General features: G+C 44.5%; 1 protein-coding gene across 1 annotated transcript; it reads right to left on the bottom strand.

Annotated features, from left to right (window-relative positions):
- Window positions 1–389: 389 nt before the first annotated feature.
- On the bottom strand, window positions 390–16869 carry LOC148473264 (MORN repeat-containing protein 3-like). The gene is made up of 5 exons (XM_088459906.1): window positions 16725–16869; window positions 15023–15180; window positions 11949–12108; window positions 2974–3137; window positions 390–455 (listed from the first exon to the last, which is right to left on the bottom strand). The coding sequence occupies exons 1-5, from the start codon at window positions 16867–16869 to the stop codon at window positions 390–392; spliced, it is 693 nt and encodes a 230-aa protein (XP_088316032.1).
- Between the last annotated feature and the right edge of the window lie 1418 nt (window positions 16870–18287).

The raw sequence follows: 18287 nt of genomic DNA, 5'->3' as shown, positions 1-18287 counted from the left end.
TCCTGGGGAGCCGAGAGCTGTGGGGATACATTCTGTCTCAGGGGTGGGGATGCACGGCCATGAGATCGTTCTAGCTGTGTTTTTTCCCTGTGATATATAGATTTAACACATTCTAATGCTGCACTTATAAGAAGTTTGAAAAACTTTATGCCTATAGGTTACTGTCCATGTAAACTGTGCGCCTAGGCTACCGGAGTGCATTTTTATCTCATATATATCTTCTATACTTTATTCTGTCTTAGTTTGGTTATTAACAGAACAAACTGGAGACCACACATGTATGATGTAATAAGATGTTGTTTTTATTTGTTGGTAATACAACATCAATAAAAATGATTGAATTGAAAGAGCGGTCTTGTTGGATGTTCTGCCCACCGAAGGTCTCTAACTTATATTGTTTTGAGCAGTGATGATCTGGCTGCTCTTATAATTCCCTTAGCATCTGCCACTTTCACCTTCAAAGAACAAAACAGCTTTTAGGCTTATGATATGACATGGTTATCTTGTAAAACAATTCAGATTACTGCAAGCAATTCAATATATGTTCACTGGATGTCCAGCATGTAGTTGTCTGACATAACAATGTGCAAAACATGATCTGTAACGTGCTCTGTTATGCCGGCCACATACTGTGAGATTAACTCACCATCTGAAGCAATTAGTAGCCCATATATCACAAGCTCATCAACTAGTTACTGCCTGAGTGTTATTGGAGAGAATAACCCATGACGTACGGAGTGCAGAGCCTTTTTTCACCAATAAGTGGTGCTATGTGGTCTATTATCAAACGACTTTAGCGCCAGCAAAACCTATGTAGACCGTAACATCAAGTACAGAGAAAAAAAACAAACCTTAGTAGTTATTATAATTAGAGAGTTTTTCACTTTGTAATGTGGGCTTCTGTACAACATTATCTTGACTGAATGTTTATCCATTGCAGGGGCTCCCAACATAATAGAGTGTCAGGTGATATACTCTCTCATAGTCCTCTTGCACTGATCAGTGTATGTTATCCCCATATAGTGAGCTTGAAGGGGCGTACAGATACAAGCTGATGCCAGTGTACACGTCTAGATGCCAGCTCGTTTGGGGAAAAGACTTTAGAATATAGTTTAACTTCAGGCTTCCATTTGAAAGAAAAACACGTTTCATTAGGGAAGTAACACTGGTTGCACTGGTAGATTGATTTGGTATCAACTAGGTTGAGTGTGACTTCAATGTATATTGTAATAAAATAAATACAAGTGATTACTAGTGATGCCAATGATTTTATTAATGACAGTCAGTACTGGGGTGAATCTACTTTTTCTTTCTCCTTTGTAAACATAACACTATTTGATATGATGAGGTTGCCAAATACTGGAGACTTATGTAAAGGCAATTATGTGCTTTCAAAAGTGTAGCTCTACACTAGGATCCTACACCTGAGAGTGGCCCTTGCTAGTGCCCGTCCTTATGCTTATCTTGAGCCCCATTAGACTAAGCTGTACATACCACCACTTTCCCTGGTTGGAGTGCTACAGTGAGCAGCAGTGGAATTGAAGCTATCCTTCAGAAAATGATTACATACAGTATCCCCTTTGTCTTTCCTGTGAAGTTGGTAATCTATCTGGGTATCCTGCCAGTGTAAGAACAGTTACGTCCAACCCCAAACGGGAAATCTATCTCTGGCAGAAGGGCAAATGGAAAAACTCCCTCATGATAATTGATGTATGGTATTTGCTCCAGGTACCTATTTAGCTGTGCATGCTAACTATGACTGACTGTACCTAGTAAACCTAGTATACAAAGTTTGTCCTTATAAAGTACAGACTTGCCTTGACCCTGACCATTCACTATGATTTCCAGAAGTGAGCCTAGAATTCGGGGAAAGACCATAAATTTATGGTGCAGGATTTGTCCAGGCATAAAACTTTTCCCAGAGCAAGGGGAGGAACTTGGCAGAATTAGAGCCTCCCTAGTTAATTATGGAGTATCAGTGACATATCTATAATGGGGTCCCTGGGTCCAGGGAGGCCACACTCACACCCTGCACCCATTTCTTCAATATTTAACTCTCTGGAGTCCAGTGCTGGCAGCAGTAGGGCTGCACAAATCACCGAGAAAATGGCTCTACGGTCATTCTCCCAGCAGTCTGTGCTTGTGTAGTGGAAAAATCACAGGGAAAATGTCTGCCGAGTAATTTCTCTGGACTCCTGCACATGCGCAGTAGGATCTGGCACCACCCTTGAGTCTACTAGCAAAGCACTGGCCGGCTGCTGGCTAGAGAGGAGGGGGCCTGGACAGAGACTGCACACAGGCCCCTTCCTCTCTTAATACACCCCTGGTACCAGTGCAGCTACTTTTGCATTACAGTACAAAACCAATTTCTCTATGCAGAGTGAGATGACTGAAAAAGAAAGATATCGGTGCCTAGGGAAAACTGTTAGGGGAGTTCCTTGCTATACTGGGTGTGCAGGGTCATTTTCACTTCACAAAATGACTTTCTCACCAGCTTGAAGAGGGCAGTTGTTGGGTTTTGTCCTAATGTAACCCACTTTTGGTACTGTGAGCAATGTAACCGAAAGTTTCACACAAACCACAAAGAGACTTGTAAAAATAAAAAAAAGATAATCCCAATGCTTCCTTATGCTCATAATTACTTAAGGACTAAGATGACCCTAAACACAGCAGTGTAATAGGTAAATGTTTTATTTTTTTCGCCTCCTCAGAAAGGAGAGTTTGTTATCCTCCTTGTTCTGCAATGGTCGGATCATCTAAGGGGCACTGGTGCCATAACCAAACTATTATGTTGTGCACTGTATAAAAGAGGTGTAACGTCCTATGTGAGTATTAAGGCTACACAGAAAAAGGTTTTCAGTTAAACATTGCTAACAGCCACTTTGCAGTAGGGTTAGTCAGACTGCAACTGGGCAAATTACGTAGCCTGCATAGATCACTTGTTGGCCAAGTTGAATTGCATGAAATAATTACCTCAGGAATAGGACCTGGATGTTGAAGGTCTTCCATGGTGCCACATTTGGGGACGTTGTTCTTCCAGACTCCGTCATAGACCTGGCCTTTGTCATGATAGTAAAATGAGCCAGGTCCATGTTTCTTTCCTGCTTTCCAGGAACCTTCATAGTGGTTTCCATTAGCTGTAAATAGACTCAAGGCATTAGATTACTTGAGTCTATTTACAGCTATCTTATCAATATATATGAAAATTCCAATTATTGATTATATAAAAAAAATCCCTGAGGTAAGTGTATGCTCCCTATGTCCATTATCAGGGATTTGATAGGTGAAATTATAAGTAAGTAATTCAATCCCTCCAATGTAAGGTAAAAATATCTAGATTTGTATCCTTATCATATAAAATTAGATACCTAGGCCCGTATTCAATTTGAGGCGAAAAGCCGGAATCGTCGAAAAAGTTTCACCGATGACGTCATTTCGCCAGGCGGAAAAGTATCGCCGTATTCAATTTGAAAGACTTTCCACCTAGGCGGAAAGTCAATGCAATGTAACAGGCGGAAAAGTTTTGCCTATGAATAGCTGGCGGAAAAAAGTGCAGAATTGGGGTTTTGGGGTGCAACATTGCGGGAACCCCCATGCAAGCTTCAGACAGTTCCCCAAAGGTAAACTGCATAAAAATAAAAAAAATACACATTTAAGAACACGCCAAAGAATTTGGGCGTGAAAGAAAATGTTGGGGGAGAAAGTTAAAAACTAGCGAACTAAACTCCTGGGGGTCCCCAAGTATGCCCCAGGTGTTTTTATCATTGCAGGGGCTTGCGGCAGGTGGATTTTTCACGATTTTTTTAACTTAACTTTAGCAACTTTAAAATATGCTGGCCCCCATTTTCACGTACCCCAAACTTGCTGGGATAAGTTATTTTCTGCAAAAAAACCTCCAGAATACTATTCTGCACCACTTATACAAAAACGCTATTTAGCAGCTATTGAGGCCGTTTGAAAACACCAAATACCTTCAGCAAGCCAAATCGGGGGGAACCATAGCTAACCCCCATGTCAGAGCATCTTTTGGGGGGTGTCAGGCTGTTTTCCCCAAATTTGACAGGACTTTCCGATTGTTTAAGTTTTGCCGGGTCCCGTTTTCGCGTACTTTCAAAATGAATTCGGGGGGTCACGCGCGCGATACTTTTCCGCCTGCAAAACACACGATGTAGGCGAAAAGTCCAGGAGGCGGAAAACTATCGCGGGTCAGCTTAAATTGAATACGGCTCCTAGGGGTAAATTTACTAAAGTGAGAGTTTTTAGAAGTGGAGATGTTGCTCATAGCAACCAATCAGATTTAAGCTATTAATCTTATAGAATCTGATTGGCTGATATGGATCTCCACTTCTAAAAACTCTCACTTTGGTAAATATACCCCTTAGTGTCGGAGATCAGTGGGTGTGCCGTTCTGATGTTTAACCTTATTAGATAAATAGCTTTCTTATGCTTTAAACAAAGAGATATATAGTAAATTAAAAAAATAAATAAATAATAAAAATATATATATAAAAAAACAGAAACCATCCATATATTCCAAACATAGGTAGCAGATCTATTTGAGACACAAAAGACAATGGGATCACTTCAAGATCTCTAAAATATAGGAGTACCAGTTTACCAGAGATATGTATAAATCATTCCATCAACATCTAATAGGTCAGTTCAGTGGATCTGTTATCACCACTGGTAACGACGGTGTAATATTTACACCCTTGGATTGTCCTACATCCGTTGGCGTATAATTCTGTTAAGAAAGAGACCTCCTCATATCTATTGGTGTTTTTTAAAGGTGAGTATACATTGTATTTTTTTGCGTAAAGTGTATCAATCTTTGTTAGGCAGTTTATATACAGGCAGCTTCCTGACAAGAATTGATCTCTATAATACTCAATCAGATAACAAGACAAGAATTTCACAGGTACATAGCTATTCACAATATAATGTTCCCTTACGTGCAGAACTAATCATAATTATTAGCATCCAGTACATAGAAATATTTTTTTCAGTCATAAGAGAGAGTGTGCAATAGGTGTTCAAGCCTGATTGACAAATCACTTCTGCTTTTAGCCCGTGTGCCAGGCAATATGCTTGGCAGGGAACGGGTTAATGAGGGAGTTTAATGCCTACAAGTGATACTTGATGCATTGCAGTGCATATGGATAGTCCCGGGCGGATGAGAGAGCACCCTGAAAAAAAGTGTACCTGTTTCACTTAAAGGGATCTCTGATGTCCGGCGTGCAGTAGTGTGGGAAGTTTCCCTGGAGAGGCGTCCCCACTGAGACAGGGTCCTGTGAGCGCTCACACAGAGACCCAGAAGTGCTTGTAATCGATGGCGTACGTTTCACCCAAGGCTTGATCGCATCTAAGCTGTGTGTGATTACTCAGGACATCCCTTTTTATGGGATGATACATTGGCAGGCTATTTGCCCATTGCTCGATCTTATATTGAGCCTTGACATAGGTTAAGAGTTTGTTAGTCTGGATGGATAGATGACAGTGGGGTGCAGTCAGAATTAACCACATATCTTCCAGTTCTAATGTTCAGTTCAGTTGATAATTAAACCCATACTTATTAACATACAGTACTAACATCTAGATATATATTCATATAATTGTTAAGCCAAGTCATAGAAATGATAGCTTAATTACATAACTCTGTGATTGCAGGTAGCATAATGATTACATCAGCCATAGGCATCTTTATAATGGGTGCAAGGTGTGGGGTGCACACGGGGCCCTGGGTCCAGGGGGGCCCACACCGCACACCCAGCACCCACAGGTAATCATACTTTCCTCATACTTACCTCTCCGCCGATTCCCGAAGTGCTGCTCCGCAGTGCCGGATTGGCGCTGCAGAGCAGCAAACACTCACTGGTCAAATAGCATGTGCAGAAAAGATGTCCCCGGGAAAGTAGGCGCGGGCGCCATTTTCCTGAAGACTTGCACATGCGCAGTAGATTCTGGCATGAAGCCAGAAGCTACAGCGCTCAGTGCCACGCTGAGCCGCCGACAGAAAGTAGGGGGCCCTAATGGAGGCTGCACACGGGCCCCCTTATCTCTTAAAACGCCCCTGACATCAGCATAATGAGACTGTTCCCTCATCAGCAAGGAAGCTGTATGGGATTACAACATAGTAGTTTAGTACTACCCCTTTACACTACTGCAATAACCCGGGTTATTGCAGGGTCTACCTGGGTAGCAGCTCAGTGTAAAAGGGTCACTGAAAAATAACCCGGGTCAAGTGACCCTGAAATCCAACCAGGGTCGGACCCAGGATGGACCTGGGTAATGGTGCAGTGTAAATGGCGCAACCCGAGTTATCCGGCCTGGGTCATGCCTAAAATGAGCTGATTGGTGGTTGTGGAGCAGTCACATCCCACTTTTTATGACTTCACAAGTTTAGCAGGGCAGACCCGGGTTCAGTGTGAATGGGGCTGACCTGAGAATAACCCAGATCGATGGTGCTGTGTAAACAGTGTCTCACCTGGGTTTGACCTGGGTTGGAACCATGTTTGAAAACCCAGGTCGAACCCAGGTTTTTGGTGGAAAAGAGGTATTACATATGCTGGGCATACACTATAGAATTATCTGTCAGATATTTGTCTAATCTGGCTGGTTGAAATGAAAACCTGGTAATGTATGGGAGCAAATGACAATTGTCCATTTGCTCACAAACACTGGAAAACAGCCAAAAATGGTCGTTCAGACAAATTGGTTAAAACAAACGAATTTAACCAATTTGAACAATTGTTTTTTTGTCCGTTTTCCAGTGTTTAAGACCATATGATCAACTGTCAATTCCTCCCATACATTACCAGGTTTTCATTCCAACCAGCCAGATTGGACAGATATCTGACAGATAATTGAATAGTGTATTCCCAGCATTAAGGCCCCCATACATCAGCAATCGATTGTGGCAATTCGGCAATTCACAGATCACAGATTGCAACCAAAAAGTGATTGGAATTGGTAAATCAGATTGTCCAACTGTCAAGAGTTAAGTCGGGGATCGGCCGTCCCTTACCGTCCCGCCGGCTTCCTCTGACTTCCTGGGCAGTCGGGCGGCTGGCGCGGCGTCGTGGGAGGAGCTGAGCATTCACCCTGTAGCTGTGGTGTCAAGCGACCCGGTGAGCGGGGATCGCAGTTTCCGCCATGGGTGCCGCCATGACACTTTCCCTATGTCAGTACTTCCTTCCCTGAGTGGCCCGGCTGGTCAGCTGATGCTGTGGGCCTATCAGCAGGCTTCCAGGGGTATATATCCGGCTCCTGTGCTCTAGGTAGTTGCCTGAACAATCATTGTCGCCGCTAGTGTAACTAGAGGAGTCTCGTTCCAGGTTCCCATGCTTCCAATGTGTTTCTTCCAGAAGCTTCTAAGCTATCTCACCACAGTGCCTTTACTATCAACAGCCTGTGTGCAAGTTTAACCTCCATCTCTCCACAGTGCCTTTACTATCAACAGCCTGTGTGCAAGTTTAACCTCCATCTCTCCACAGTGCCTTTACTATCAACAGCCTGTGTGAAAGCTAACCTCCATCTCACCACAGTGCCTTTACTATCAACAGCCTGTGTGCAAGTTTAACCTCCATCTCTCCACAGTGCCTTTACTATCAACAGCCTGTGTGCAAGTTTAACCTCCATCTCTCCACAGTGCCTTTACTATCAACAGCCTGTGTGCAAGTTTAACCTCCATCTCTCCACAGTGCCTTTACTATCAACAGCCTGTGTGAAAGCTAACCTCCATCTCTCCACAGTGCCTTTACTAATCAACAGCCTGTGTGCAAGTTTAACCTCCATCTCTCCACAGTGCCTTTACTAATCAACAGCCTGTGTGCAAGTTCAACCTCGATCTCTCCACAGTGCCTTTACTAAGCAACAGCCTGTGTGCAAGTTAACCCTCCATCTCACCACAGTGCTTTACCATCACAGCCTGTGTGCAAGTTAACCCTTCATCTCATCACAGTGCTTTCACCATCACAGCCTGTGTGCAAGTTAACCCTTCATCTCATCACAGTGCTTTTACCATCACAGCCTGTGTGCAAGTTAACCCTTCATCTCACCTCAGTGCTTTTACCATCACAGCCTGTTTGCAAGTTAACCCTTCATCTCACCTCAGTGCTTTTACCATCACAGCCTGTGTGCAAGTTAACCCTTCATCTCACCGCAGTGCTTTTACCATCACAGCCTGTTTGCAAGTTAACCCTTCATCTCACCTCAGTGCTTTTACCATCACAGCCTGTGTGCAAGTTAACCCTTCATCTCATCGCAGAGCTTTTACCATCGCAGCCTGTTTGCAAGTTAACCCTTCATCTTATCGCAGTGCTTTCACCATCACAGCCTGTGTGCAAGTTAACCCTTAATCTCATTGCACCCTAGTGCATGATCTCAGGCCGGCAATCCGGTATATACCTCGTGGGATATCCAGCTGTTACCTCAGCCTACCAATAAATCGCCACACCTCTCTAGCCAGCACCTCAAGTGCCTTTCTCCAGCCAGTAGTTCTATCCCACTCCCCACGTGCCTATTCCAGGCATTACCCTTGGGCCACGGGTGTTTTGATTCTCTTTTCCCTGCAGGCCTTGGTCACCAAGTCAAAGGATTGCGACCTGCTTACAGGGAGCCGCACAAGCCCATATCCCGCTTGGAGGGGTCACTGGCGAACACCTCCTTGTGAGTTAGACTCCGCACCATTGACTAGGTCTAGCCAACGACCAAGACTTGTGGATGCGGAGATCATACGTCCAGGCCCCTCGCCTTCGCCTCCTCCCACAGCCTCAGACCTCGGCTTTCAAAAACCCGCCGCCCAGCGTGACACCAACATGTTGGATATCACAGATGGATTGGGGCTGTAGATTGTTAGTGTATGGACATGGGGCATGATTCAGACCCGCTTGCGAGCGCTGAGCGCTCGCAAGTGGGTCGATGGTGCCCTAGTGCGCATGCGCGAGACCCGGCTAGCGATGGGGAAGCCGTCGCTCCCGGTCTCGCACCAAAGGGGGCGTGCTGTCGATGTTGATTGACAGCACGCCCCCTTTGGTGGGCATGCCAGGGGCGTGGCTGCCAGACGGAGGTGTTCCCATGGGAACGCCTACCGTCTGGGTCCAGCCCCACTGACATCACTAGTGATGTCAGTGGGAGTGATTTTGGCTCTGATAAAGCCAAAATCACTCCAGGCCTTGCGGTCACTGAGACCCTACCTCAGGGTCTCGTCGCAAGCCCGATGGTCGCGATGGTCTTGACCATCGCGACCAACTTTTTGGCCGCTCGCATATGCTGTGGGTGATCACCCACAGCTATGCGAGTGGCCAGGAGGCCGCTCCAAGTTTAGGTAGGAGGGCCGATTCAGAGCGAGCGCTCTCGTCAGAGCGTCCGGCTCTGAATCAGGCCCATGATCAGCAGATTTGCAGACCATTACTAGTAAAATGATGGGCCTTTCAAGATTGGCAGATCTGTGTTTGCTGCAATCGACCTGCAAATCACTGAGAGAGATCTGTAATGTATGGACGCAGATTGCTGGATTGGGAAATCCTAAAATCGGGTAATAAATGTTCAAATTGTTCAATTGTGGTTTTCAGATTGCTGATGTATGGGACACTTTACTTATGCTGGGCATACACTCTACAATTATCTGTCAGATATCTGTCCAATCTGGCTGGTTAGAATGAAAACCTGGTAATGTATGGGAGCAAATGACAATCGACCATATGGTCTTAAACACTGGAAAAGAGATAAAAATGATTGGTCAAACTGGTTAAATTCATTTGATTTACCCAATTTGTCTGGATGACCATTTTTTGTCTGTTTTCCAGTGTTTGTGAGCAAATGGTCGATTGTCATTTGCTCCCATACATTACCAGGTTTTCATTCCAACCAGCCAGATTGGACAGATATCTGACAGATAATTGTATAGCAGTGGTTCCTAAACTTTTTTGAACCATGGCGCCCTAGTGTATAAGCATTATTTTCACGGCACCCCTAAGTCAAAAGTTTGTTATTGAGAAACTCAGAAAAAAATTGAATAAAGTAGTAAAGTGAAGTAAATTGTGCTTTACCTGTCATCTTTAGGTTCAGTTATATAGTGGTGAAATAGTTTGGGCTTCTGTTTGTCCACATATTTATATTACATTGATCATAAGTAATTTAATTTGGTGCTACCACCAACCTGAGGCACCTCTGCAAGTGTCCCAAGGCACCACAGGGTGCCACGGCGCACAGTTTGGGAACCATTGGTATAGTGTGTATGCCCAGCATTACTTATAATTTCACCTACCAAATCCCTGCTGATGGACATACCTATTACATAGGGAGCACCCACTTACCTCAGGGATTTTTTTTTATATAATCAATAATTGGAATTTTCATATATATTGAAAAGATTATTGTATGTTATTTGTTTTGTATGTATTTGTGTCCTTGCTAATTTTTCTTAAAAAAGTTATATTTTAACTGTTATTTTTTTCCAAGATTAGAGTGCACCAAACAAGGGGTCTAGCTTTGTCTGGTCCTTGGTCCAGTCCCTGTATATACAGGGACTGGACCTTGGTCCAGTCCCTGTATATATTCTAATTTCCTACTCCCTGGTGCACCGCCAACGCTAGTAATTATTCGTTAAATTATTCTTAAAACTGATACATTCTACAATAGTTGCCAAACTCATTGTGGATAGTTATATTGTGTCTTTACACTACACCTATCTCAACTTAGTCTTGTGTGGATACAAATTCCATACACTCTTCTCTACATCTATATTGTCCAAATTGTCACTGTATAAATGATCTAGCTGCACAATCCGTGCTGGAGACAGAATATGGCTTGTATAGGGCTTATATACACCTTTCTACTTTAGTCCCAGTTGAGGTCAATCTGCGGTCTATTGTATACGGACATCCTGATCACTATAGAGATTGGTGATCGCTATTTTCCCTGCTGTTCAAGCTGTAGTACCAATAATAATAATACTAATAATAATAATGTCACTCCAGCACACTAACCTCATCTAGGCTCTGACTCAATGATGGACGGTATTGCACAGTCACAGGGAAGCGGCTCTGCACTTCATCCAACTAATTGGAAAAAGACGCCTCCGGTCAGCATCTGAGAGGAGGAGTGCTGGAGGAGTGCTGCGTCTGAAGATGCAGCATTGGATCACCATTGCGACCATCTAAAACTTACTCGGCCTGGTCGTCAGAACTCCACGCCTACAAAACAGGGGTGACACGCCCCTATATTATAGAAAGGTCCCCTATATTATAGAAAGGTCCCCTATATTATAGAAAGGTTCTTGTGTCCACTCCTACTCCACTCCCCAAATGTGGCAGCATGTCAATCATGCTGTAGCTAAGGGGGGACTACAAGCGATCAGGTAGGACCCGTTCTGCACATGTGGAGAACGGGCCCTGCGTACATCACTGTATGAGGCCCAAAGTGTGGTGTTTTATATTCCCCAGTGATGGTCACCTTCTCCAATCTACTAGTCTGATTGGCACTATATGTACAGTACATATATAAGTGGCACTAGTGCATACTTACCTACTTTAGTAGTTTCCTCTCTGAGAGAAGCCTGGAAAGTAGATGCAGGTGGGTGGTGATTGGTGCCCCACCCGCTCATGACAAAATGATGACAATCCTGCATATTTGAATAGAGGGTGGGGCCTAATGACATGATTAGCATAGAATAACATCACTAGGCCCCACCCCCTCCTAACCAACCTTGGATTTCCGTTATTATTCTGCCCACTTCACTAGGAAGTGGATGGAATGCGGGAGGAGTGCCTACTCTCCTGGAGGTGCGGGGGGGTACACGAATCATTGGGATTCTCCCACAGGTTCCGGAAGAGCAGCCATGTATGCACTATTGTGTCATTAAAATGCTCAAGATTGTGGCAGGTGAGAAAAAGTTCCATATAATAAATGATACCATTTCATACTATAATATTAAAAATAGCCATTACCTTTTAGCATGAGTCCCTGGCCGCACTGTTTATCTCTGTGCCACTCCCCCTCATACATCTCTCCATTGGTGTAGATCATTCTCCCCCACCCCCTGCGCTCTCCATTCTCCCAATCTCCTTCATAATACTCCTTATCGCTGTAATAATAGGTACCATATCCCTACAAAGACACCAATTGCATATATCAGTATACTAGCTTAAAGTAATTGAGCTGTTACACAGCCTATAGAACATGCTGCTCTACATGATTAGCGCTCCCAGAAGCTGCGTAATGTAGAAGTGATTATATGTTAGAGTTACTGATGTGCACGGCTTGGCTGCTCCGTTGCCATATACTTTGCATGTATGCATCCACATTTAAGTTCTGTGCACTTAGAACGTCTGAAAGAGATATAACTTTATATGAATATAGCTGCAACCAGCTGCCTGTAGCAACAAAGGTCCTGATTCAGAGATATACGCTAACCCGATTGTTAGCGCACATCTCCGATTGTTAGAGGACTGCGCGTGCGCAGGATGTGTACTGCGCATGTGCAGCCCTGCATCTACGAGTCTGTTCACACTGTCTCCAAGCCACAGCCTGATTGACAGGTTGCAGTATTTGGGGGCGTTACTGGCCACCATTCCCGGAAAAAGGGTCTGCATCAGTCGGTGCATATTTCCTGGCCTTGTAAGTAACCAACCGGGCTGAGATAAACTTCATCTTATGCAGCCTGGCCAAAGGGGCAACCAACATGACTGATTCGGAGGTGGGCGCAAATGGCACAGCCGCAGCGTCTTCGATAGCAGCAACTGTGCGAAAATATGCTAATGCTGCAGTAGGCGTCTTGTGTAAAAAGACGCCCACTGCAGGCATCTCTGATCTGATGTCTGTGTCCAAAGATGCAGCATCGGATCACTATAGCCATCATTGGTCACAGCATCGGCCATCTGAGTACCCTTAATCGGTATGACCACCACACCTCCGCTGCCGAGGCCAATAAATCTGCATCGGAAACAGCCCCAGAGGAACAAGAATAAGGGGTTATTTAAAGTAACATTTAAAAAAAAACAAAAAAAAAAACAGCAACCTGATAACTTTGTAATATATATATAAAAAAAAAACAATATACTACAGGCGAACCCATAAACAAAATAAATGGGGTAGTACACAATGATAGATCCGGACTCTCTGGCAGTGCCTGAACTAAAAGTACCAGTCTTCTGTGGAAAGGGAGTGTGCATGATGGGATTTGTAGTACTTGAACAATTGCTGGCACCTATTGATTTTCAGTAAATGGGGAGGGGTAAGTGACAAATTGGTAGGTGTTCAAAGGATATACTGTCCACCTATTTTAAAAGTGTCCCCATTATGTGGTCCCCTGGCATATACTCACCACTGCAGACCTAGAGGAAGGTGGTGGCTATCATACAGGCTATTGTTATAGATGCAGACCCGATCTCCATCCTGGGTGATCATGAGCCCCTCATCTCAATATCCCAACAGTCTCCCTCCAGGAATGTCACTTTCTCTGCTGTCTCTTGAAGGCCAGTGGCCTCCCCCCCACACCCCCCCCCCCTCCCCCCCGGAGCTGGAGAACTGTCTTTGACCTACCGTTGCTGTCTGTTACCATGAAAGTAATGCAGCTCACAAAAATTAGGGTCTCAGAGACCACAGGGGAAACACAAAGGCAGCGGGCTGCAATATCCTCCACCGCTGCTCTAGTGTCCTTCCTCTATCCCACACAGGGCCGTAGCTAGGGTAGTGCGGCCGGTGCCATCGCACAGGTCAGGGGGAGCTGTTTGGGCCTGTCAACTTTCTGTTTATTATAATGCTTGCTTGTAGCTTCCTCTTATTTCATCCCCAGCATCTCCTGGCCTCCCCTATCTCTTCCCTGGCCCTTCCCCATGAGGATCTTCCCCTTTTTTGGGTGCATTATGGCCCTGATTCAGAGCCGGACGCTCTGACAGAACACTCAATCTGAATCAGGGCCGTCCTTCTGAATTGTTAGAGCGGCGTCCTGGCCGCTCGTATAGCTGTGGGTGACCACCCACAGCTATAGCCAGTGGCCAGGAAGATGGCCGCGATGGTCAAGACCATTGCGACCATCGGGCTTGCGACGAGATCCTTGTGGTAGGGTCTCGTTGTCGCAAGCCCTGGAGTGCTTTTGGCTCTATGAGAGCCGAGAGCACTCCCACTGACATCACTTGTGATGTCAGTGGGGCCGGCCCCAGACGGTAGGCGTTCCCATGGGAACGTCTCCGTCTGGCCAGACACGCCCCCGGCACGCCCACCAAAGGGGACGTGCTGTCACTCACCATCGACAGCACGCCCCCTTTGTAGCGAGACCCATAGCGACGGCTTGACCGTCGCTATCCGGGTCTCGCGCATGCGCACGACGGAGCCGCCTCTGTCGTGCGCATGCGCATTGGGCCAACATCGACCTGCTTGCGAGCGCTCAGCGCTCACAAGCGGGTCTGAATTAGGCCCTATGTCCCTTAGAAAATTGAGGGGGGCGCCAATGCTCTTTCTGGCACAGGGCACCAAACAGTCTAGTCACGGCTCAGATCCCACAGTCTGGGGAGGTGCTCAGTGACTGCAGGGGATGGATGGAGGAAGGGGCCTGACCTAGCCTAACCCGCCTCTGATGGTGCATCCGGAAGGCCAGAAGAAAGATGGGGACGAATCGGGCTGTGGAGTGGGTGGAGGATGAGCAGCAGAAAGCGCCGTGCATACCGGACACTGACCGTTTGGTATTGCCAAACCTGGACACACCTTGTGATTTACAAATTTTCCGGAGTAATTCCAGAGAGGTGGCAACCCTAATATATATAATATAAGGGTAGTTATTGTATAGGTTAGTTCAGGGGTAGGTAACTTTATTTTTTTTTTGGGGGGGGGTCTGGTCAAATGTTCAACATTACAAGCCAAGAAACTGTCCCAAGTGCCACCACCATTACAACATATATAAACATTTACAAAGTAATAGATGTACTAAAAATGTTCGGGGTCTCCCTGTCCTTTCTGAAGCCAGTTTGCTTCCTAAATTGCTTCTTGTCTCCACATTTGTACTGTACATAGAGGTACAACTTACGTGTTTTTTGTCATTCTCCCAGGAGCCAGAATAGATCTTTCTGTAGTTACCAGTGCCTGGGTCTCTCATACTGTATGCTCCAAATCCAGATCTTTTCCCACACTTCCATTCTCCTTCATACATGGCATTTCGGTTCTTCCAGATGTATTTCCCTCTGCCTGAAATAGTATAATTATAATAAATAAAATCAATCTGGATATTTAATGTAGGATACTATGGGAAATGTTCCTTTCCCCAACGTCACCACTAACCACTGTAATCCCCTACAGTCCCATAGTGCTCCAGAGCTCTCAGTCTGGTATATGATAGTAATCACCCCCGGATGCAGGTTATTGGTACTGCTAACTGGCTGCACTGATCTCTGGCATTTGCAAAGCTTACACTCCAACTTCCGATTGTGAGTCCTGGAGCACGGATGAGATTCTCCTATACCATGGTGGTCCCAAGCATTGTTACCTTAACAATCTAGTAGTTGGAGATAGAGGGGAGTATCCAAAAATAAATTTCCATGGAGTTCTTTCTATAAAGGGAACCTGTCACATTTGGGATAATTAGTTGTGTAGATAGAGCATCGTTGCATGGTGTAATTCTCACTGAATAGGTCAGGACGAACAGATTTTCATTTTATGGCAGTTAGTAGGATGCTGCCTGCGTTGTATTGCAGTCACTGGGATGTTGTATTTTATGGCAGTCTGAGATATATATTTTTTTTTTTTTTACTGTGTGGCAGTCACTGTGAAGCTGCCTGTATTGTATGGTGGTCACTTAGATGCTGTTTTTATTTTATGACAGTCACTGGGTTGCTCTCTGTCCTGTATGGCAGTCACTGTGATGTTCTATGTACTGTGTGATAGTCACTGCGATGCTGTTTTTATGTCCTGCTGTATGGCAGATACTAGGATGCTCTCTGTACTAAATGGCGGTCACTGGAATATTGTCTGTAATGTGTGGAGCTCACTGGTATACTGTCTGACCTACTTAGTGGTCACTATGATGCTGTCTGTGTTTTATGGCGGTCATGTGGATGCTCCTTTGTACTGTATGGTTATCAGGATGTGCTCTGTACTGTTTGGTATTAATTAATATGGATGCTCTAATTTATGGAGGTCACATGGATACTCCAATTGTTGTACTGTAGCTAGGGCTAGACCTGCCTACATTTGCTTTGGCTTTGCCCACAGTTTATTTAGTCCCACTCACATGAGACCCCTTTCAGAATTATTCTGAGGGCCACTTTAAGTTCCCAACCTGCCCCTGCCAACTGCTGATACAGCCTCTTTGGAGCTGCACCCCTGGTAACAAGTGAGTTTATCCCCTTCAAATAAGGAAGTGAAGCTCTATATTCAAAAGTGACACAAATATCTATTCTTAAGCTGGCCACACATCTAAAGATTATCTGTCCAACCATCCAACTAGTTGGCTGGTTGGAATGAAAATCTGGTAACGTATGGGAGTAACTGATGATCAGCAATTTGCTCCTAAATGCCAGAAAACAGATGAAAATGGTCGTTTAGACAAGTTTGTTAAATGTTTGATCTAAACAATTTGTTCAAACAACAGTTTTTGTTCATTTTCCGGCGTTTGGGAGCAAATTGCTGATTGTCATTTGCTTTCATACCTTACCAGATTTTCATTCCAACCAGTCAACTAGTTGGCTGGTTGGACAGATAATCTTTAGATGTGTGGCCAGCATTAGTCTTACCATGTTTCAAGTTGTTATGCCACTCTCCGGTGTACTCATTGCCATTTACACTATACACCGTGTGCCTCAGGCCTGATTTCTCAGCCTTTCTGTCCCAGCTTCTCCACTGGGGTTCTATGCTCCTGGGATGTTTTAGGAGGGGCATTACCTCAGCATCTGAAATCATAACATCTTTTAGCATTGATTGACATGTTATTCCCATTTAGCCAGTAAATCTCCAGACCTAATAGGACTAATTACCTAACACTGTTTAAATATAATCTAATAAATATTTTGCTACTGTATAGTACATTTTTTGCTGTTGGAATATAAAATTTTTGCTATGGAGAATGCATACTTGCCTACTTTTGAAAATGCATTTCAGGGAGATTGTGAAAGCAGCACCTATGAGCGCGGCGGTACAGTGGGCGTGTACTGCTACATCTGAGGGGCGTGTCATATAATTGACTTACATCCAAATGTAAATGAGCCCCAAAGCAGTCAGTAAGATCTATTTGTTGATGAAAACACACTGATACTTATCAGAAAATACATGTAGCCATAGGGATCAATGTGCCTTATACCCAATGCAGGGAAATGATACTAATGATCCAATTTGAATGTAAATATCTCTGTTTATTTTTATATATAACATTTTCATAATGGCAGTAAGTTAGAATCAGGGAGATTTCTAGGCCCTTCAGGGAGACAGGGAGATTGCTACTGTTTCAGGGAGTCTCCCTGACAATGAAGGAGAATTGGCAAGTATGGGAGAATGTGGCATAAGGTCGGAGATGCTGCATCCAGTTTAATGTTCATTTTAATGGAAGGCGGGAGCCATCTTGTTCACAGGAAAAAAGTTAAAATGTCTGACAGGATTTTCTCTAGCAGAAAAACAGTTAATGTTATGAATATGTGTTCTGTCTTATCTATTTAATATAATAGTCTTATATTTAATGATGCAATTAACATAAAGTGTGTTCTACGGTAAGTTGTCACCTCTTACTGTGATTGGTTGTTAGTAGCATAATGTGTAATCACTGTATGCTAATGAGCCACTCGACATCCAATGCTTAGAGACGCCCACTGACAGCATCTCACATCTGCCACTCACACACAAAAACTAAAACAGAGGAAACTGAACGCAGCTAGGCGGCCATCAGAATTCTGAGAAAGCTGGCGCAGACATAGCGGGTCTCCAGATGCCCAGAAAACAGTGTCTAAATGGTCCAACATGGCAGCATTTTTCTAGCCACCTGTTACATCCCCCAAACATTGACTACCTGTCACTCACTTTGTGAATCCTCTGTGTGAGCATAATCGCAAATAAATTGCGGCATGTGCGCAGTGCGGTTTAAATACATGCGTAATGTATAATTGCTCAATCGGCGTAAATATCGCCATTGGGTGCGGATCTGAATCAGGACCTCTTGAGAACTAGGGATCTATTTACTAAGCAGTGTTAGGAGTGAAAAGTGATAAGGGGTCAGCCAATAAGCTCCCAACTGTAATTTTTCAAACACAGCCTGTGAGATGACAGTTGGGAGCTGATTGGCTGGCACCTTATCACTTTTCACTCTGTCT

The sequence above is a fragment of the Taudactylus pleione genome, unplaced genomic scaffold (genome assembly GCF_031769625.1).
Source record: "Taudactylus pleione unplaced genomic scaffold, aTauple2 ptg000946l, whole genome shotgun sequence".
NCBI classification, from domain to species: domain Eukaryota; kingdom Metazoa; phylum Chordata; class Amphibia; order Anura; family Myobatrachidae; genus Taudactylus; species Taudactylus pleione.
This window is presented reverse-complemented; position numbering and strand designations above follow the sequence as displayed.